General features: G+C 46.4%; 1 protein-coding gene across 1 annotated transcript in view; it reads left to right on the top strand.

Annotated features, from left to right (window-relative positions):
* The window catches only part of LOC126542191 (cyclic nucleotide-gated channel alpha-3), a 382,044-nt gene extending 360,167 nt beyond the window's left edge, over window positions 1-21,877 (top strand). The window contains exons 2-7 of the mRNA XM_050189143.3: window positions 1,036-1,329; window positions 3,334-3,536; window positions 3,996-4,098; window positions 11,331-11,769; window positions 13,605-14,086; window positions 17,313-21,877. Coding sequence (XP_050045100.1) covers window positions 1,036-1,329; window positions 3,334-3,536; window positions 3,996-4,098; window positions 11,331-11,769; window positions 13,605-13,890 — 1,325 coding nt within the window. The 3' untranslated portion in view covers window positions 13,891-14,086; window positions 17,313-21,877. The remainder of the gene's footprint in view (window positions 1-1,035; window positions 1,330-3,333; window positions 3,537-3,995; window positions 4,099-11,330; window positions 11,770-13,604; window positions 14,087-17,312) is intronic.
* The last annotated feature ends 1,414 nt before the right edge of the window (window positions 21,878-23,291 follow it).

The following is a 23,291-nucleotide window of genomic DNA, read 5'->3' as shown; positions in this document are numbered from 1 at the left end:
CTGTTTTAACATAAGTGGCATACTTGATAATCAGTACGTGGATAACTTAAGTGGATAACTTGACAATCAGTGCACCCCTCAAGGAGTGTACGAGGGCGAATCATAAAGCCTTTGCCCCTAGTTTTTTTTAAGCCAAATTACGGCTGTTTATGCGAAGCCAACATATCCATTCCCAGCGGTGGACGTTCCTCGGACCGGCCCGGACTTATGTGCCGGTAGCCCCTAGGCACGGCGCTGCTGTCAGTTGTTGAAGATGGCGTGCCTATGCACGTGCGCGGCATACGAGCAACGAAGTGCGACTCGTTTTCTATGGGCAAAGGGACGAACACCCGTCGAAATCCATAGGGAAGGTACCCCACGTTTGGCAAAAGGTGTCTCGCCTTGAGAAGTGTGAGGTGGCGGTGTTGTGAGTTCGCAAAATGCCGTAAAGACTTGCATGACAATGAGCGTTCGGGGAGGCCGCGTGCGTCGCAGACTGACGACAGGGGCATCTCAAATTTAGTCCTGCGATGGGACAAATGTCTGAACCGGTATGCTGACGATGTGGCGATGAGATACTGTAAGGTGCTTAAAATAGTACGTTATATTTGTAATTACCTGTACGTACCTTATTTGGGCTAATAAAAAATAGGGGCGAATATTTTCTGATTCGCCCTCGTACTAATAATTATTACCACATACGTGCACTTTTGCACAATGGAAACTTCAGTTATAATCGTGTCATACAAAAGATTTCTCCAGTCTCGCGTCGCATTTCTAAATGCAAGAATTAAAGTATTATTCAAATAAATATACATTGGGAATGGATGTACATATTGTACAATAGGCTGTGTCTTCATTTATAGCGTTAGAGTTAAATAGTCACATTTTCAGTTTCGAACTTCATCCGGTGCGTGGTCTACCTTGAATACCGTGCCTCGTTCTACTGCTTTCTATGCGTATTGATGGGCGTGTCCACTTGTACATAACGGCGTCAGAGTGATGGACTCTGCTAAGCGTGTTCTCTTTCTCCTGCCCCATCCCCGTGTATTGCAGCCAAGTTGGACGCGGTGAAGACGTACATGCGAATGCGTCACGTACCGGAGCACCTACAGAACAAGGTGATCCGGTGGTTCGACTACCTCTGGCTGACGCAGAAGTGCTCGGACGAGGAGCGCTCGGTGGGCTGCCTTCCCGACAAGCTCAAGGCTGAAATCGCCATCCACGTTCACTTAGACACGCTCAAGCGCGTCGAGATCTTCCAGAACACCGAGGCAGGCTTCCTCTGCGAGCTAGTACTCCGACTGAGACCCGTCCTCTTCAGCCCTGGCGACTACATCTGCAGGAAAGGTGGGGGCATGGTGACTCTATGCTGCGAAGAGTAAGCTCACACCGCTACCTATAGTACCCACATTCGTGTGATAGCCGCAAACCCAGCACTGGAAAAAAAAATCTCAAATTTTTTTAGAGTTTATGGGTGAATATGCTGCGCCCCTAACGTAAAGAAGTTAAACGGGTCATCTTCTTGTGTAGAAACAAAGACAAGTTGGCTTTGTCGTCAATAAGAAAAAAGTCGCACATCATCGCTCTTTCAGTCTGCGCGAGCTTACGCTGTACTTGCATTCTGTGATGAAAAGCAGTTTAACTTTAGCGACGGAAGCTTCAGTTAAAAAAAAAAAAAAAGGAAAAACCTCTCTTCACATTTCTCTCTCTGCAAAACGTGTTAGTTCATTTTTTTGAGGGTACTGCACACTTATCTCGTTCTTCTCATAGCTCAGTCCATTTTCCTCTATCTACAGTGCATGTTAGCCAATACAGCTCAGCCTGGTCAACCGCCCTGCCTTTTCCTTATAAATTTGCTCTGTCTTTCTTTTTGGCATAAAAATCTTGGTTAAAAATAATTTGGTCAGTCAAGAAGTGTTTGGGGCGTTTAGCCTAAAATTTATTGCTTACTGTCGTCGCACACGGATAGGAGCCTCGGGGAAAAGTTCACACAGCCGTACCACTCACGAAAGTTCGTACTAAACTCAAAATAAAGCAATCTTATCCATTGCTGCACATTGGTAAGGAGAAGCGTAATGCAGGCAGTAACGCTCGTTCATTTTGCCTTGATTTGCAAAAGCAAGGTGGGGCAGACCAACAGGAACCTCGTCCTGCGAGTCGGTCTAGACGTTATTGTGTCCTTTTGACAAGAATAGAACAGTCTCTCACGTAAAATAATTAATTTAGCTAGCATTACTCTGACTGAGCTCGAAGTATAGTTGAATTTCCATGCATCACGAGCAGTGTAAACTGAGGCACTTAGTCACAGAGCCGGTCGTTGAAGATGGGAATGCAGTACGCGATGCTATTGTGCGTTACTCTACGAGAACGCAACTTGTTGACTGAACAAATTCAATTTGTGAGTGGTATGGCTCGTGGCTAAATATCGGCTTCAACATCGTACAGCTTACGTTGCGCTGTCATCTAATTTAACATTCAGACCTTCCAAGTTCGATACTTTTGTCTTCACCTAGTTTTCTCGCAACTTCTCGTCACACAGTGTACTCTTGTACAATCTACGTACAATCCTACGTCACATTTTTGTATGATGGCACTGCGTAACACCAGGAACGCCTTTGCAGACTCCGTGGCAGTGCCCACAGAAACAGTTCGTGTATATCGTGCGTACGCGTGTGTGTGCGTACGTGCGCGCGCGCGCGCGTGTGTGTGTGTGTGTGTGTGTGTGTGTGTGTGTGTGTGTGTGTGTGTGTGTGTGTGTGTGTGTGTGTGTGCGTGCGTGTGTGTGTGTGTGTGTGTGTGTGTGCGTGTGTGTGCGTGTGTGCGTGCGTGCGTGCGTGCGTGCGTGCGTGTGTGTGTGTGTGTGTTCTTTTTTATCATTTTCTCTCTCTAACCTATCGCATCCCTTTGCCCCTCCCCCAGTACAGGGTAGCCAACAGGAGGTAATCTCTGGTTAACCTCCCTGTCTTTCCTTTGCCTTTCTCTCTCTCTCTCTTGTCACTCACTCTCTCTTTCTTTCTCTCTCTCTCTCTTATGGCTTTCCGTTTTTTGGAAGTGTGCACCTAAGACTTTCTGTAACTACGTTGGCGAGTCAATTTTTTAAATTTAGTAAAAACGGGTAAGAATCACTGCCCTCGTAACTACTAGGTGACATTCTAAATTTAGGTTACTACTATTTCAACATTTTTTTATATATTTTGGCCAAAATTAGCTACGAGAAGGAGCTTTAAAACGAAAATATGAAGTTGCTACGACCTAGACCTGCTTTTTTTCCCTCTAACATGAGCTCAACGTGAAAGCATTGCTGCCTGCAGTTATCTTGAATCGATTCCTTCTCATGCCGCCATCTTGCAGGTGAAGTGGGCAAGGAGATGTACATCGTGAACCGCGGCCGGCTCCAAGTGGTCACGGACAACGGCAAGACGGTGCTGGCGACGCTGCGCGCGGGCTCTTACTTCGGCGAAATCTCCATCCTCAACATGGGAACGGCCGGCAACCGCCGCACGGCTTCGGTGCGCTCCGTCGGCTACTCGGACCTCTTCTGCCTCTACAAGCAGGTATACACGCTCCCGCATTTGGGAACGCGTCCGCTATGCAAGTAAACCGAGTGCCCAGTTAGTGGAAGTAGTACAAACAGTGTGCCTACTAACTGCTCCTATGGACCATTTGTTTCTCCGTATTGTTGCCTGACTAATTTCCCACACACTTTTCGAAATTGCCCCATTACCATGCACATTTCCCCACTGCTCTCCCAATGTTACGGCACCCAATCTGCTTATACATGACACAACGTAAACCGACGTCCTTGATGAGTGGATTCACTGCCCTCGAAGGTGCTTTTAACTCGCCTGGGAAACACTCAGATAGAGCAATTACCTCTGACAGCGCACCTTTCTCTACGTGGTGTAAGTTTGATGTGCCTTGTGCGCCTAGATCATCCTCGGTCCTCGGTCCATAATTCAGCCCGTTCCGCTTACTCTCTCTTTCCTTTTTCTCTTCCTCGCTCTCTTGACCAGGACATGTGGGACGTGCTCAAGGACTACCCCGCCGCCCGGGTGCGTCTAGAAGCGATCGCCGTCAAGCGGCTGGAGAAGTACAAGCGAGAGCCGATGCGCAAAAGTAGGTTCCTCGCGGGCTCTGTTCTCCAGCTGGACGCGCCCGCCTCGCCCCTCCTCCTCTCCTCGTCGACGCTGGCCCAGCGACTACAACAACCTTCTTCTTCCTCCGCTTCGCGACCCCCGGCCGCGCGCTACGCGGCCCCCTCGACGATGAGGGGAGCCCCCTCGTACGCTTCTGAGGCCGGCCTCGCCGACAATCTGGGCGCGCTCGACAGAGGTTTGTCAAGTACAAAACACAAGCCCACCCGCCCGGCACCACCAGAATGCCCCCTCCACCGATATACCGTTATTACACCGGCACACTCATTTACTCCTTTCCACTCTCTTCCTCTTCTTGCTCTTCTTAGGCCTGCTCCTCTTTCACTCATCTGTCTCTATCACTCGCTTGTTCGCCTGCCTGCTCGCTTGCTGTCTATTTGCTCCCTGCATTCTCCTCTGCGTATTTCTTACCATTTCGTTCTTGTGCCCCACTCTCCTCTTGCGCCACTTTTATTTGCGCTGATCGGTTCACCTTTGTTTCGACACAGTGGCTGACAGCAGAGCTTGAGAACCTCAAATTGGGTTTTGGCAGAAAAAAGGAATAAAACAAAGAAAGGACGAGAGAGTAGGTGAGTTAGATTGTTGCTCAAGATCAGCAACGGGAAGCGTTTTAGCCATTCCGTGAATTCTCTCGCATTTTTGAAAGAAAAAGAAATAACATCTACAGCTCACCTCTCAGCAATTCTCGATTCCCATATGTCTCTTTCACTAAATTGGTGCTAAAGGCTCCTTAACGAGAAAGACAGCAGAAATATTGTTGATACACAATTATACGTTATGCAGCCAGTAGTGCAAGTAGCAAATACCCGTTTTCTTTTTCGTAAAAGAGGCGAATGATTCAAGATCGTGAGCAGCAGCGAACACATGTGATAAAGACTGTCTTCAAACAACGAAAGTCGTGGGCACAATTAGCAGACCACTTTTAGTAGGTGTGGCGTCAACAACAAATGTAGCTATAAGCTATTGGGAACGTTGCGAGTATTTTTACAAACTATTTCAGCTTTTAAAGGTCTCATTTCAAGCTTGAGTTCATTTCAAGTGTGACCTGTCAAATAGATAGGTAGTTCATTGGATGGCGTATTCCTTTCAATGGAAGCTCAATTCTGAAGACGCAACGGCCTGCACACATCGTGCTCAATTTAGGTGCTGTCATGAAAACATGCATTAACCCTGATAACGTTGTGCGGCCCAAAATGCTAATTTGGGCACACGCCGTCGTGGTTGACAGGACCTATGGGGAAATAGCAGCAGTCAATACGAAATTTACAGTCAGTGTTAGCAGTTTGCATGTCAAAGCACATTCACGTGGTTGCATTGTTCATTTTGGTTATGCGGCTGAGGCAAGTAGTGCGAATAAGAGAACGACTGCAAAACATCATTAATTAGCTTAATAAAGAGAAAATGAGACATCCACCCAATCGTAGAGATTGCTACAAAGGAAACCCATACGGGTTCCTCAAAAGGAAAGCCTCGCAGTTGAAGAAAAATTTGTCCTGGTCGGGGACTCGAGCCGGGGACCACCGCCTTTCTTGGGCAGTCGCTCAACTATGTGAGCTAACCAGGCGGCTAGCAGACGGCAAGGCGGGCTTCAGGAAACGAAGTAAGTGAATGCAAAATGCCTTTTTCTGTATTCTATCACAATATAAATGAAATATTGCCAAAACATATGTGCGGTATATAAAACACAAATTGTGATTCATGCATTTCGGCGTTATTTTGGTACTGTGTCGCAACACCGCATGTATGAATACATCGCAGAGTCAGACTCGACAATGTAATTATACTGGTCAGCTATTTGTGACGACCACGCCAAGTGTACATGCAGGCTCATATTAGCGGCCGAATTCGGGAAGTTTTTGTTCCCAAAAACTGTTCATCATTCGCCGAGCGCATTCGGTAACAACGTGTAGCATCAGCGCTTGTGTGTACGTGTCTCCCTTCTTGTGATCGTCTGTTTGCGCTGTTACCCATATGCTTCAAGATGAACCGACACGCCCAAAAAGAAGTATTTATGAACAATGTGCCTGCTATGACAATTGGCACCTGCATTTTTATTCGAATCGATTTACCATACGAAGCGCTTCATGAATGAGGGTCTGGTGTCTTATGACATGCTCTGAATTAACTCTAATCAATTGCCGAAAGCTTTTAGAGTTATGGCGTCCACGCGTGATTTTTTTTTTTAGATACCAAGGTGTCAACTGATTTCAAATGTAGAGCGGATAATAATAGAACCGAAATTGAAATCGTCGCTGAAGGTTCGGAAGTTAGTTTAAATATCTTTTTCTGCGTATATTGCGAAACCGTCAAGAACATTTTGCTTTCTGCACGTTCCAGGTTACATGAGGAAATCTTATTTATCATTACGAACATAGGCATAACTAAGCAGAATATCAAGAAGTTAAGAGGTGTTTCAAGAATCCCCAGACTCGCTTGTAGATAACTGTAGAAATAATTTAAGCGTTTACCGGCTATGCTAATTCACTTATTGCAGCATCTTGGGCATAATCATACACACGAAACATCTACCTGTCGCTGACACCAGCTCACCGATATTGTAATAGCCAGGACGAGTACACCATGTCAGAGAATATTTGATCTTGGTTTTAGAAGTTGTTTGACAAATGGCTTCGTAGTTAATGCTTTCCTAAGAAAAAGCTCGATGCAACCTACAAATTACTCAGATGCATGTGAGGCACTCAAATCTACTGTCAGAATCTTTTGCACAACGTCGTTCTGCATTAAATTTTGGCGTCGAATGGTTTTTGTTTGTTGTACTGAAGACTTTTGTTTTCTTCGCTATTTTGCCTCTGCTTCTTTCTCTCACTCTTTCCTTCTCTCATTTCTTTAACTGTAGTCTTCATGATCACTGATATAACAAACTTTTTAAGAACCTAGACACATTAATGTAGGCCTGACTGCGATTAGTTTCGTATCACAGGACCAGAACACACGTTTAGCGTTTAAACTAGGTAGGTAACATATTGGGGTAAGAGTGAAGTCGTTGTAAGGATATTCACCAGAAATGTAGTTCAACATAGAATGCGAACCGCCGTCCTCAGTCTCAGCTGTCCGGCAAATAGAACATAAATTTTACCAACGCAGCCATGTTGACGAGGCCTTGCACGTCACCTTTCTTATACAGAGCTCAAGAACTAAGCTGGCATTCGTTTCGGTGTGTCACATCGGCTGGAAAATCCGCACACCAACACTCTGGCGAAACACTTATAACGCCAACATATATTGTGGCGCGCAAATCAGCAAATAGCTCTGTGCTTCGCGGCGGGGAACTCTCGCTGAAAACTATCCGAAGCAACAGCACCCTAACACGCCAAACATTCGGCGCAAACAAACACGCGCCGCACGGCTTTTTTTTTTTTTTTTCTTAGTCAGCTGCGTACCACAGCTCACCCGCATTGCGGCAAAGCCTAACGCTCGTGGGCGTTTGCTTTGCGTTACGGCGTCTGCGTAACAGCACGCCGGCGAGAATGCGAGCAAAGCGCGCCCGGTATACGACATCGTCGCTGCACAACTGTTGCGGCGTCGAAGGGAACGCTTTTTTTTTTTTCCGAGCGAGCAAACGAATGCTCCGGCAGTGAAAGCGCGACGCGTGTTGTATGGTTAGGACGCAGCTGTTGGCGCGCTGCTCAGGCACGGCGATGACATTTATGACGGAAGCAATAACAGCGAATGAAGGAGATGCAGAGGCCGGCCTGATGAAACGGGCTCGAGGCCTCTCGTCTCGTCGCCGAGCGCGCTTAGGTTGAGAACCGCCAGCCAGCTGCGAGGCTAGGCTGGCGCGCGCCGCGCCCGGTTCCCCCGTGCGATGCCAACATGAACGCAAAGCGAAAACATTCTCCGCCTGTCAAGGCTGGCTGCGCTGCAGCATCCCTGCTACAGCGCTCTGGCACGAAACATACGAGGCTTCTGAATTGGAAGCGCAAAGACCGGACTGCGCTGTATGCTAGGTGGCTCTGCGGTGCGGTGTGTCGCCGGCTTGCGATTTGTTCGAGCGCGCTCGTAGGCATTTTTTTTTTTCTGGCCGGGTGCGCAGCGTCGCCGCCGCCACAGAGGCAGGCTTATCGACGATGCTAGCGCGCAGGAATGTGCGAAGTGCAACTCTGTCGCGAGTAAACGACTCCTCGGGGTCCCGTTCGGCAGAAATTGGGTCGCCAACTCTCGCGCTGCCACCCGCTCTTTCTTTCGTGGCGTTTTTTTTTCTTCTTCTATTTTTAAGCTTTAGTCTTAAAGGCCTTCCGTCTGCCTGTCAGCGCCTCTCCTTTTGTTTTTGATTGTTTTGTTTTTACCTGGCGACGCAGTTGAAACGATGAACGTTTGTCTTTTCCTACGTAATCTGAAATCTTTAGCAGCTTTGCTACCTTATGTAGACTACAAAAGTCATCACACTCATGTTACTTTACCGAAGAGCACGAACAGCGCCTGCTACCAGGGCATTGACCACATTCAATTCACGTGCCCTTCTTAAATTTCCTTTCCAATTCATATTCCTTTTTCTATTTACATGTTTTGGTAGCACGTCACCGCACAGGAAGACATGGGTTTCGGGATTTGACCCACGGGTCTATTGATCCGCGCATGGAAATGAGACTGCACATATCTCCAAGCATGGCGCATGTTTTTTTACTGCTAACCTATAGAGTCTGTAAGTAGTATCGTCACACCTCCTTCTTTAGACTTTGTGCTTGATGAAACTATCCTGTAGCCCGCCTGGCAGATTTATGTTCAGCACCTTTTTGAATGCAGCCCTGCTTCCGAACTTCTCGTAGTGTTTTCCCACTGCGTGCACAAGCTCTAAGTCATTTTCCTGTTAATCAGTAAGCGGTCGAAAAAGCAGAAAACTGCAGTAAGTGCAAGCAATGGAATTGGAAAATGTCTGAACCTTTGCACACAGGGAGCAAGTTTTAGAATAATTGGTATTTCTTGAAGTGCATTATATCTAGGAACAAATGGCGTGGTGCTTACTGTGCTTTTTAAAACATGTAGAAAAACACGAGTCATTAGGAACTATTGCTTTAGTGGTAGTTTCATGCGTACCATACGAGGTCTTCGCTTGCGATGAGCAAGGTATGTTGCAAACGTAACAAAATTCGGCCGCACACTATGTTCATTAATAATTCCTTCATTCGGTGTAGATGATAAAGCTTTATTTGTCTCCTAAGCATTTATACCATTGTAGAAGAACAACTTTATTGAAGAATAACACGCTCAATGGGTGGAGCCCCTAGACAAGGGCCCCACTGGATTGTCGACTACTATTTCTTTTTCAAAACCCCCTTTTTCTTCTAGTTCCATTAGATTGCTCTCTACCAGGAAACCCCAGTATATCCACGTGACAGATAGCTATGTGGCTGAGTGAAGCAAGCTGATAGTACTTTTAACTGAAACACTCTACATACCCTTCATCACTTGTCAGCCTCATCATTCTTTGTTTTAACTAATGTTTGAGTAATCGCATGCAAATTACAAAACGCACAGACGCTTTGCCATGTTTACATATTTGTGCGCAAAAATATCGACTATTCTGCGCCCAAAGCTGTATAACTTGTATACTTCCTTGCAACTGAAACTGCAGTACATAACAGGTGCCAGCACCAAAGCACTGTGAGCTGTGAAAGCACTATAAAATATAGCTAGCAATTGCCTTCAGATTTCTTACTCTTTCTATCGCGAAATAACTGATTCGGCGTTAGATTTAGTTTGATTTCAGAAAACGATGCTTGGGTTGCGCAGTGTAACAATAATGCTGTTTTTTTTTCTTTTTTGTATTTGTCTTAACAGCGAGTTCACTGTCCTGTCGTGGTTTACTAATAACTATGCAGAGCGGCGGAACTCATCGTTGCTAGCCTAAACCCTGCTGCAGTCATAATTTTTGTATGCACCGCCGCGACGCTTTAGTGATATACACACAGTCGGGGACAGGTGTTTGGGGACCCGCCGTGGTTGCTCAGTGGCTATGGTGTTGGGTTGCTGAGCACGAGGTCGCGGGATCGAATCCCGGCCGCGGCGGCCGCATTTCGATGGGGGCGAAATGCGAAAACACCTGTGTACTTAGATTTAGAGGCACGTTAAAGAACCCCAGGTGGTCGCAATTTCCGGAGTCCTCCACGGCGTGCCTCAAAATCAGAAAGTGGTTTTCGCTCGTTAAACCCCATAATTTAATTTAAGCGTTTCGGGACCGTGGGTGCATCGAGAAATCTACCAGGATGGATTCTAGCTTGGTCCAGGTGTTTCACTATTAGGAATGGTAAAGGCGCGCGAAAGATGCCAAGACACAAGCAGCACCCGCGTGTGTCTTGCGTCTTCCTTTCGTACGTGTATTTGAAGCTGCTTTACAATTCCTAACAAAAAATTGGATTTCTTCTCAGCCTAGCCCACGTAGCCTGATATTTCGTGGCCGCTACCTCACTTCGACGTTCAAGATGCATGTACTAATTAAAATTCTCACGTATAGCTTCTTTATGGGCGATGACGCCCTATGGTGACCATAGAAACCAATATCACGGGAATTATAGTAGCAATGGTAGTGCTAGAAGGGACGCATTTTTGTTATCTCTAAGGAAGACTAGTAAAGTATGGTTGTCGTCGTGCACTTCAGGTAGTAACTATAGGTACAGGTGAATGCTAGAATAGCCTGAACATTCCATGGGCCAAGCTACAATTCCACGTAAATTACCAGTTTCCGGCACATGCATCAGCCACCAATAGTACTTTCCTTCACGCGAGACTGGCTCAGACCTCGCGTATTAATTCGCCCAAGCGCTATGTAAAATGAAAAGGCTGAGTGAGCTATTCGCTTTTTCGGAAAAGTCATTGTCCACAAACATTTGTCTCCAGCTGCTCCTCATTTCGTGTTTCTTTCTTATTTTTTCTTGGGGGGAGGGGTGCTTGAGCAGAGCACCGAGTGCGGTAGTGTTGACTGGTAAGTGCGCAGAACAGGTGACAGTCTTCCGCGTCGTTGCGATAAACACGCCGTTCTTGGGATGTCTAGTTCTTAGCCAGCTTTCCTGAAGCTGCCGTCCCTCGGCTCCCGGTCTTGGGACGCAGTAAACAATAATTGTGTGGGCTGCGAGGCGCTAGTTGTGGCCGCCTGACCCTGCCGCGTTCTCTTTCTGTGTGTTTCGCGGCGCCCCGCTGGCGGCTCTCCCGTGCGGCGGGGGCCCGGTGGCTCTGCAGTGTCCCTGGGCAGGAGCCGGAGCACCCCGGGTCTGGTCGAGTCTCGAGGCAAGCTGCCCTTGGAAGAGGTGACACCGGGCGCCCCCTCCAAGGAGGCCTCCTCCTCAGTCGCCGCCCTCCTCCAGCCTTCCTCGGCCCCTCCGGCGGCCGAGAGCCCCCTCAGCAGCAGCCGCTCAAACGGCGCCGGTGCCGTACCTTACGACCAACGCCATCCCCCTAAGCAACATCATCAGCACCCGCCCCCGCCGCCGTCCGCCGCATCCTCGGCGGAGCCAAGGCGGCTGGCCGCCACGATGGTGACGACCACACCAGCGTCGCCGTACCGCCAGCCGCTGCCGCCGCCATCTCCAGGCATAGGCTTCACGGCGGCCGACCTGTCCAGCAACGCGAGCCCGGCCGGCACTTCACCCGCGTCCACGGCACAGCTGATGGTGCCCAGGTAGGGTCGCCGCCTTTGGTTTCTTTAGTATTGTGTCAGCGTTATAGGGTACTTCGCGAACTTTTCGAGATCGATTGATCGAATCTATCTATCTATCTATCTATCTATCTATCTATCTATCTATCTATCTATCTATCTATCTATCTATCTATCTATCTACGTTTGTTTCTAACCGTTTTCGCGCGCGCCTCTGTCACAGGGTAGTCATGTGGTGGAATGAGTAGCGCATCAGGTTGCTCTGCTGAGGTAACGCGGGTCGAAACCAACCTTTGGGGCATCTTGGATCACTGAGTATGTGGCACTGTGTACATACGTAGTGCTTTTCAACGAACCACTAAATAAGCCGACATCACACACACACACACACACACACACACACACACACACACACACACACACACACACACACACACACTCGACACTCGAGTACGGTCTCGAGTACGCCTACACGCTCACTCTGTCATTTCGTCGCTGAGTACGCATTCCGAGAGGTGGTACCGCTGTAGACGCAAGACTCTGTAGGTACCACTGTTCGAATAAACCCTATGACGACGACTTGTGGCACTGAGAACGTGACACTCGGTCTGTGCTGGTCTGCAATGAACATCTTTGATGCCAATTTGGGTCACTGGGAATGTGCCAGTAGGTTTGTGCCGCTCTTCAATGAACGTCTTCGACGCCAACTTGGGCAAATAGGTATGTGCCACTGGGAATGTGCTGCGATACAATGACGAAAAAGATTCCCTAAATTTATCCGATGCTGAACGGAACCGAACCCACATCTAAAGGGTTCCTCAAGGACAGCAACCCGACGCACCAGCAGGCTGGGCCACAAATGCACTGGATATGTGCCGCGTTTCAGTGGACGCCGCTCACGCCAACGTTTTAGCGAGCTGCGCCATGAACGCACTGGGTATGGGGCACTGTAGAATAAACCTCTCGCCAGCCTGGGCCACTGAGTAATAGCCACTGAGTGACCGGCAAACCAAGGAACAGTTCTCAGCGTACGTAGGCACTGGCACGCCACGCCTCCAGTCTCGGAGGCCACGCTTAGACTTATCGGTAGTGCCACTACATGGCGCAGCGTCTCCAGAAAGCAGCGCGAGAGAGGAGCCCGGTGGCCGCACGACGCGTTTCTCAGCGTTCGCACGCACCGGCGAGCAATGTATTTCGGAGGCCACGCGCAGGCTTCGTGATGGCGACGACGCTAGGTGGCGCAGAGTGTTCTTAGGGGAGCGCGATGGAGAAGTACCGCTGTAATGCACGCATCATACATAACTCTTTCCGACGGTGGAAATACGTTGTGTCGTTATATTGATTCAATGCTAACGCATTACTATCGACAGTCATCGCAAGACGGGTTCTGCCACAATTGTGTTTATATGGTATTTCCACGTGTTCGTACCGTCATATCGTACCTAGTATATATGACATATGTGATCATGCGTGGTTTTAGGCCATGTACGCTCATATAATTTTACGGAATTCGCCCCATATGATGTATGTTAACACGCGGGATTTTATATGAGACCCCGCATGTTCATATACTAGATATGGGGATTGTATAGGACAAGCCTTATATGATATATGTGAACATGCGGGTTTTTTGTATGATATCGCCACATATTTATACAATGAACAGGGGAATGACATGAGACATGTTTCATATGATATATGGGAACATACAGGTATCTATATGGGACCTCCATATGTTCGTTCGGGCTTAATGGGCACGACAAATTCATTTTTTTTTCTTCTTCAGTAGGGCTGTAGCGAAAGTCATAGTGCAAAACTTTGTTACTGACACAGTTCCTTGTCACTCTCTTCTCTGGCAGCCCACTGCTGTGCGGCGGCGTGATGGGCAGTGGTGGCGGCATGAACCCCCTTTCAGTCCGGGACGCGTCCCAAGAGGCCCTGCTTGCCGAGATCAAGAGACTGCGTGAGCGGCTGGTCACTCTCGAGGCGGAGAACGCTACCATGAGCGTCAAGCTGAGCCAGCAGCAGTGGGAGGTCGAGAGTCGGCTCGCTGAGATCGAGCTGCAGATATGCGGTGCCGCGAGCCCCGAGAGCAGTGGATGCTCCTCGGACGAGCAGGAGCGCAACCGCGAGTCCATCATCTGACATCGCCCACTGCTCGTCTCCCTTTGCTTATTCGGGGACCGCTGGCTCCTTGGCGGGTTCCAGTTCTTTGCTGCTGCGGCCACGAAGCACGCCGCCCCTTGGACGTCGACGTGGGGAACTCTTTGGCAGCGTCAGGTGCCGCACGCCTGGACGTTGGGCACCTACTTCATACCGGTGGTTGGTGCACGCTCATACAGTGAGTGGCCTCTCATCAACCACTGAAACTTTGGGCGCCAAGTCGGAAAAGGAAACCGCATACTTGCTGCTCGAATGTGCCTGTTTCAGTGCAGCCGCGTGTGCAGGCGAGCGTTTCTGGGGGCGCGTGTGCGATTCCGCATTCTTCTTCCCCGGCAATTTCTGTTCTTCTTTCTTGTGTGTGAGTGCTTTTCTGAGGCTTATGACATGAAGATTAAGTGTCTGCGGGTGAAAAATAAAGAGCAGCAAGAGGGCTGAAGGGGTGGGGACTTCCACCAGCACTACCTCAGGGAAAAAAGGCTGCCCTTATCTTGAACTAGAGTGTTCTTGCAGTTAGTGACAACCGATTGTGTTTAGAGAAAGCTCAAGGATGAGTTAGTCGTACAAGTACGCAGGCTTGCTGAAGGGTGAGGAATCGATTAGCTCGGATCTGCTTTCTTTCTGCACTTATCCGAAGCTTGCTTCATGTTTTAAGGCGCAGGTATCTTTGACAGGTATGTAACTGCAAATAATACTTAATTTTTCTTTGTTAGAGCGCAGTAATTTCAATATCCTTGAAGTGACTAAACAACCACTAAGAAAGCACGTGGACTGTGTGCTGAAATTACTTCTTCGAAGTCTCAACATTAACTAGATGCATTCATAGCCAGGGGAAGATGATAACAGTCAATCTACTGAAAAATGGAGGGGATATTATATTTTGAAAGCTTGCGACCCTTTATACGCGAATGCCACAAGGCTTCCAAAGTACCAGAGAGTTGCAAGAATGTCAAAATTATACTAATCCATTACGAGGGAGGCATAAAAAATGAACGAATAACAGGCGAGTTAGCTTGTTTTCAGTATTGTAAAATATATAATCACCCATGTAAGGTTCAATAGAGCCAGGGTTACGCTTGACCTCAATAATCCGCGAGAATTGGCTGGCTTCAGGAAGAGCGGGAACCTGCTGAGTACAACCAACCTCTGTATGTGGCTTTCTTGGATTACGAAAATGCAGACGATTTAATAGAGATAGCAGCAATCATGGAGGCATTCTGTAGTTAAGGAAAATGCCCTAGGAAATACTTTCAAAGGTTCCACAGCTACCTAATTCTCTGCAAGAGAAGTGGAAAAGTACCTATGAAAAGAAGGCGTCAGGAATATAGACACAATCTCTCCAATAACATTCACTGCATGTTTAGAAGAGGTGTTCAAGCTAGTAGACAGGGAAGTATTAGGAGGGAGGAGTAACGGCGGATATTTCAGCAACCTACGGTTTGCAGATGACATTTTTCTATTCGTCAGCACTGGCGGTGTATTCCAACAACTGAGTCAGAGCCTTATCGACGAAAATCTGCTAGTATGGTTGAAGATTGTTATTCAGAATACAAAGTTAATGTGTACTAGCCTGTTAAGAGAGCCAGAATTCATAATTGGAAGTCAACTTTTAAATCTATTCAAGGATACGTTTACCTAGGCTTTTTAATGACCGGAGACCGATCATGTAAAGGAAATTTACAGAAGAAAAAAATATGGATTGGAGTGCATACGGTGGACATTACAAAGTTATGACCGGTAGCTTAAAGCTATCTTTGAAAATAAGAGTGTACACTCATTAATATTCTGCCACTACTAACATAATGGGAATGGCTTGAGCTTTAACTAAGTGAGGAGAAGAGAACTAATTTGAGGAGAAGAAGTTCAGGACAACGCAACAAGCAATGTAACGAAAAAAATATTAGTCGTACCCATTAAGAGACAGGAAGACAACGGTGTGGATGAAAGAGCAAGCAAGGCTAGTCGCTATTCTAGTTGACATTGGAGAAAGAAAATACAGGTGGGCAGGCTACGTAATGTGTAGGACAGTTAACCGGCAGTCTACTAAAGTTACAGAATTTATAACAAGGGAAGGGAAGCGCAGCCGGGGACGGCAGGGAATTAGGTGGGAGTATGAAATTGTGAAGTTTGCAAGCATACGAAAGAAACAGCATGTGCAAGCTAGCAGCAAGTGGAGATCGCCGGGAGATGTCTTCGTCTTGCGGTGAACATAAATGCGCTAATGGGGATAATGATTGGTGGAGATCAAATAAAGTGTCGAAGGGGGACTTTCAATTTATGTCATCAAGAGTTAGAAAGGTCCCGTGACTCATGTTCCTTCATTCGATCTAGCGCCTGTATCTTAAGGGGCCACTAGTTGTCTGTGATGTATTGCTGAAAGAGAAAATTGCCAGCCACCAATTATAACAATAAGCTACAAAGGAAACCCTACTAGGTTCATCAAAATAAATTTTTGCTCTTGAAGAAAATTCTTGGTCCGGCAATTGAATCCAGGTCTAGCGCCTTTCCGGGTCGGTCACTCTATCATCTGAGTTAACCAGGAGGCTAACAGATCCCAGAACGATGTCGAATTAGTAAAAAGCTTGAAGTACATGGACACTCAGTGCTGCGGTAGCCAGCAAAGAGGATGAGGATTCATGGAAGGGAAAATTGCCGTTCATAGGACTGTAGCACGAAGCCACAAAGCCCGTACAGCGGTCTCAAAAAGAAAATGTTTTTTTTTTTATCTGAGAAACCTACATAGGATTACTTTTTACGTTCCTCAGGTGGATGGCGACTTTTTCCTATCCTGAATATTTATCCATATTGCAGGCTTCAACTGAACAGATCTTTCACAATGCATTTTTCTTACGCTACCCAATGTTCACCAGTTTCAAGGCGTTATAAGGGCGCAGTCAGTTTTTCGCTGGGTTCCCGACACGGCAGTAAGCAAAATAAATGGTACGATGACATTAAAGAATAACAACAACTCGTGAGCGTAAGCGTGGCTGTTGTAAAGCCTTGAGACTGTGATGAACTATGATAATACATTGTTCAATACTACAATATCAAGGCCTCCTACAAAGAGGCCTAAGAGCTGATTGTGTGATTTGTTAAGAGTAACCTTTGAACTTCGTATCAATACTACTGCTATCGGAGCCAATTTGGTGTCAAGAAGCAAATGCCCCTTTTGAAAAACTGGCTGTTGTGTCTGACATCGGTTGTAAATACGCGGATGCGTCTGCGTATGTTTGTTTTAACTTCAGTACTGTAGCGTTGAAAGCACACGTTGCCTTTTCATTTGGTTTCTTGAAAAGGACGCATGTTTTGACCGCATGCGTCAGTTAACTTGACGTGTTCTTAAGTAATCTCTCTCTTACTCTCTTTTGTATAAACAATGCACTTTCTTTTTTTTATTTCCATTTCAGAAAGCTGTGCAGCAGTGTGAAAGAGACTGCGTCCCTTAGCACAAATAAAAGCCCACCATCTCCAGTCGACACCAGCCAGTCTCGCCGAAGGTGTAAATAAAGTATTTCCACTCCCAGCAAAGTCACTACACGCCTGCATGCGACCGCCCGGCGAGGTTACATCCACCCGGAAGGCATTGTGCGCGTGAACGCAAGACTACGAGGACACAAATACGTGCGCACATACGTTCGGAGAAGCGGAAACAAGTGACTGTGCAAAGAGCACGGACTGACGCTCTGAGACACACACACACACACACACAAAATAATGGCACTCTTGTGTTTCTTATTTCTTTGTTGTCACACTTTTGTTTCCCTTTGTTTCTTTGGTCAAATGAACACGAGAAACGTAAAGTCATTTGCTACTTCTCCTCCTTGTACTTTTCTTTCTTAACGATATTCTTTTATCTCGATCTAAGCCGCACTAGCACTATCGACCAATGGAAGACTGCGACAACAAACTCAACCTACCAAGAGCATCTTTGATATGCTTTGTGCTCCTTTGAAAGTGCGTGTGTTGTGGTGCGTTTGAAGCACATGTCAAGTGGGATGTCGAATTACTTCTCTATAACTTTCCTCCCATTTTCTTAGTTTTTATTCCGCACGACGAGAATTTGCGCGGTTGAGTGCTGCTAAATAGTAATAATGACAACGGTGTGTACCCTCACTCATTCTCGCGCACGCCTGTGGCGTGACGTCGATAATTATAAGAATTGTTTAAAATTTTCGTGGAGCATGTTGTATAGGCTTGCACAAAAACAGTGAATGTGATCGTGTTGGCAGAAAAAGTAGTCTAGTCTTAGTTGAGTATCTCTTCTGTGATTGTTGTTGCCAAAAACGTACAACAGAAAACATAGGTATTGTTCTAATGAAGGCTTAAGACTCTGGTTGTGACGATGTCACTCGTTGCTGTGAGGATAAAAAAATGTCATAAGTGTCTCTCACAAGCCGGAGACTGAGTTGCTTATAGTGTGTAAGCAAAACTTTTTGAATTTGAACCTTTGAGCTCTACAGGTGATAAGATGCTGTACAGGTGCTTAAGGAATCACTTTCGAGCTTTGAAAAATTTGCCGGATTAGGTCTCGGTAAAATCGTAAGCTAGTAGTTCACCTTTTAACGTAAGCCTTAGGCGAGATTTTGATGACACAGGGTTCTTAGATCTTAGCAGTATGTGGTATGATAGGCTGATGAAGGTTGCTGTAATTTGCTCCTAAATACGCTCTCCCAAAACGGGAACATGTTCCTTCCGAGCTGAGGAGCAGGAACCAATGAACTTTTGCGTATAGGTTTTATAGACTTACTCAAATCACAAAAGAGGAATGGCATCGCGGGACTTCAAAGCAAAACAAGCATACATGCACTATAGTTCCTGCAGTTAATTTATTAAGCAGTTCCGTTTCTTTTGGCAGTTAAAAGGTAAAAGTAACATAGACGTAGTCAGTGACATGGAAAGAATGGAAGAAACCACGTAGCCCAAAAGACAATGCCAATATTCTCACTTATTCGCGCAATGTTGTGGTGTGTCACTGTCAAGAGAAAGAAGCTATTCTTCGAATTAAAAGTGAAAACCAACGGAATCAAGAGCTATGTACACAGGAAATTTGTTCTACAGTCGCGAACCAAGTACAAAATACGAGCAAAAGACATAATTTATCACTGGTATTTCCCGCGTGACCGCGGAAAATGAAAATACTCTGACATGACTTACGAATTGCACGATCCTAGCGAAATGCCATTTAACCACTTGAACAATCTAGTTTTCGGGTGCAGTGAACAGGTGTATAGTTCATTTCGCGCGTTGTCGTTCAGGGGCCAGTAGCGCGAGGAATCGACCTCAGCTGAAGGAAAGAGAGAAGGGAGCCGCATATATTTCTCGGTGCGTTATCTTTATACGAAGTTAAAGGGAAAAAAGCAATTATGTATCCAGATGAGCGCCTACACCTTTTAGTAGATCACGGTTTGGAAGCACATATTTTGCCGCGGTTGTGCCATGAGCGCATCGTCTGTTCTCAGTCGAGACGGGACTCCTCCTGCTCGCCACGTGTCAAACTTGGCCCTTCGGGTCGCGTAACACAGTCGTCAGTAACATTGTCTTGACAGCCTTCATATATTGTCTCTCTCTCTCAGGCACAAATGTTTGCTTGGATCATCCTCAATACTGTCATGGACCAATCATCATCCCGGCTTTCTTGTTTTAGGAGCTCATGTGAAACACTGCATCTGTGGGACCTGGTTGCATGCAACTGAGAGGACGCTGGATGTATATTACACTTCATGGTGGGACGTAAGGAAGCAAGCTTTATCCCTTGTTCACACCTACACACACACACACACAAACGAAACATTTGTGCGTGTTCGAAAAAAAGTGTGTCTTGTAGCCAGAAACCTTGCTTGTGCTCACCACAGCGCTCGAAGTTCGCAATTAAATTCTTTCATCCTTACCTCATCCCCCACGTTGGCACCTGTTGCTCTTTCACGAAATTCCGTGTATTCTTGATACGTGCTGTTAGTGGGTTAGCTATGATCACTGGAATACAAATGGCGTGGTTCAAAACAATTACGTATTCCTTTTTAAGCTTTAATGATATCTGTAGTCAAAGTGTGAGTAATAATTGGCGACTGAAAACACGCACCAGAGATTAAGTTTCATCGACAGCAAACACGGAGTACGTAATAGTATCATTGTTCAACTACATGGCGATTCCTTCCGCCTATATGCCAAAGATTCTGAAAACTTTCTCTTTCGCAACCCTACTTGCAGAATGATTCAGCAACTCTAAAATGAATATTTTCAGTGACGAGTTCTTCTTCACGAGTGGCTCGAAGAGTATTCTTTACTTTTCCCATAATACTGCCGGCTAGAGGTACGCATGCAGGAGACGCTTCGGTTATATACAAGTAAGTTCCTTTCATGGAACACAATTACATGTATAATACAACCTTAAACTCAAGGCGCGGTTGTTAGTGCCAATTACTTCTTATACATCGCAGTAAGTGTTCGTAATAAACAGCGAACGAAAGCTCATGAAATTGTTGAAGACTTCGCATCATAGCTCAAGCAGAAAACCGTTTAGGAATCACGAGTAAACTGTGTTTTTGATTCCCAGAGCAAAAGAATTATTTTAACAAACTAAATCCCGATGTTAAAAAAATGCGCATAATAAATAACTGAATCCGCTGAAATTTCCACCCTTCTGTCAACTGTTCTCTTTTCTGAAGTATGCTGACAAGGAATTAAAAGCTGCAACACCAGGTGGAATGTTAACCCATAAAATTTGCTACGCATGTAATTGCCTGAAGCACTAACTAGTTCGGAAAACATTTAGAAATGACTACAATAAATGGGCAATATCTGGCAGCGATAATCCAAAGATGATGATACTGCTACTTTTTCACGTAGGTAAAGCGTTATCCTGGCACGTATAAATGGTCGACGCTCGAAAAACCAAATGAAAAGGCAGAGTTTCGCGTACCAAATGGGCGTACGAGAACATAGGCAAGTTATTTCGAGCAGGTAAAGGGGGCGGCGAAGAATTGTTAATACCGGGATAAGAAAAATGCAGCTTGTAAGGAAGTCAGCCCTTTCCTACATCTTCTTTCAGCCTTTCTTTTCGAACACGCACCCACTCACTGGAATCCGCCACAAATACTTCACCCTTCTTGCCTTACGCGTACGTTTTTTGCACATACCAGGCAGACAGGGCGGAACGCTCCAGACTACCACATCCCATTGTTCACATCTAATCCCAGGACAAAGCAAGAAAATTCGACTGCCCTTTCTCTCACGCTTTCTCTGCTTTCCTTTAGCTCTTTCTCACTCACTCTCTGTCTCCTTCTGAGTGTGCGCTTGCGCCAAAGCCAAGCCATGGTCAACATGGAACGAAGAGCGCTTTTCACGGTCCACGTCGTGCAATCTGCGCAGCGCAAAGCCGGAGCGCGAGTTACTGGGCGGGCGGAAGCCCGATGCATTTCCAATTGAATCAAGCTAGCCCGGCTTCAGGGAGAGGCAGGCTCCTCGCTGCCGAACAGCTGCCTTCGTTGTCACCGAAATTGGCGAGGCAAGAGGGGCGCCGTAATGACGACGTTGGCTCGCTGCTCGTTTCCATGAGTCCCCGCGCTGCTTTGGCTACGTCGTACAGGCGCTTTCGAAGCGTGAGAACATTTGCAATTCATTGCGTTCCTCGAGCGCTGCAATACACGCGTTAAGTGGTGGCTCGCAGCCCCGACGAACGGTGGCACTGGCCCATGTGACACCCTCGCCCGCCGTTCGCCCTTCAACCTACCCTCCCTGCTCTCACTTCTCTCTCGAATGCACGCTCATCTGTTTTTTCCACTTCTTTCTATTCCGATGTACCTTTTTCTTTTCCTTTCATCTCGCTCTCTCTATTCTATCGGCCGCATACTGGCAAAGACACTGCTTGAAGAAGTTCAGATTTCGTCACTGTTAGCCCACCAGCAAGACCGAAGTTTCGTGTTGAGCCGTTCCTAATAAAAATAAAAAAATAAATAAAGGTTGATACAAAATCTTTCGTCGCTTTTCTTTCGCTGTTCGTGAGTGAGTGCTTTTTGCGAGAGCGCAGTTCTTGTTGCCTGTGGTGGACGTGTGTGCACACTTTCTAGACAACACAGTCATTGTTTTGCAGACAACGCTATGTTGAACCACAAGAATAAAGAAGGGTCAGGGTTTGGAACCTGAGAGTGGATTAGAAAAAATTAAATTATGGGGTTTTACGGGCCAAAACCACTTTCTGATTATGAGGCACGCCGTAGTGGGGGACTTCGGAAATTTCAACCACCTGGGGTTGTTTAACGTGCACCTAAGTCTAAGTACACGAGTGTTTTCGCCCCCATCGAAATGCTGCCGCCGTGGCCGGGATTCGATCCCGCGACCTCGTGCTTAGCAGCCGAACACCATAGCCACTAAGCAACCACAGCGGGTAACGGAGAGTGGGCCTCGCTTGATACGCATTCCTGTGAAGTTTCAACCATATTAGAATATTACGCGCAACAACATTTTTTTTAATAAGCAGACGTTCCCATGAGTACCCACTGCTATAGAGCACTGCTGCCATCTGAACCTCTACGAATTGTGTCCCTTGGGTGGAAAAATGGCTTTGTAGAGTCATAACAAGCAAATTTACTGCTAACACATGTTAAGCATATATCATAATTTATTTATTTATTTATTTATTTATTTATTTATTTATTTATTTATTTATTTATTTATTTATTTATTTATTTATTTATTTATTTATTTATTTATTTATTTATTTATTTATTTATTTATTTATTTATACCTCAAATACCCCATTTGTCGCATTAGATGAGGGTCTGGGCATATTAGGTCATATTTCCAATGAATGCCTTGAACGATGAATGACTGGTGCACTTCTTCAGCAGGTAGATGATTTCAGTCTTTCACTGTTTGAACGAACAGTTAAGATGAGCGGGGGTGCGAGCTGAAGGGGGATAAACAGCCTTTGTACGGCCATGACCGCATGAATGGCGGCCGCATTTCGATGGGGGCGAAATCCGAAAACACCCGTGTACTCTTCAGGCGCACGTTAAAGAACCCCGGGTGGTCCGAATTTCCAGAGTCCCCCACTAGGGCGTGCCTCAAAATCAGAAAGCGGTTTTTGCACATCAAACCCCATAATTTCTGGATGAAGTACGATACGCAGGCGTGATGTCGGTCTGGTGAAGCAGGGAGTGATAAAATTTGTAAAACAGGCACAATCTTGCTGTGTTGCAGCGGTGCTCGAGGGTTGGAAGGTCCCGAGATGACTTAAGTTTAGTGACGCTAGTGTGGTAAAAGTAGTCGGAGTGAAGGAATCTTGCTACACGATCTGTATGGATTCCAGGTATGTTGCCAAGTTAGATTGGTATGGCTCCCACTCTAAGCATGCGTATTTCAGTTTGAGTCGAACAAGTGTTAAATAT

The sequence above is a fragment of the Dermacentor andersoni genome, chromosome 2, assembly GCF_023375885.2.
Source record: "Dermacentor andersoni chromosome 2, qqDerAnde1_hic_scaffold, whole genome shotgun sequence".
Lineage (NCBI taxonomy): Eukaryota > Metazoa > Arthropoda > Arachnida > Ixodida > Ixodidae > Dermacentor > Dermacentor andersoni.
The sequence above is the reverse complement of the archived record's forward strand: the minus strand, read 5'-3'. Positions and strand labels throughout refer to the sequence as shown.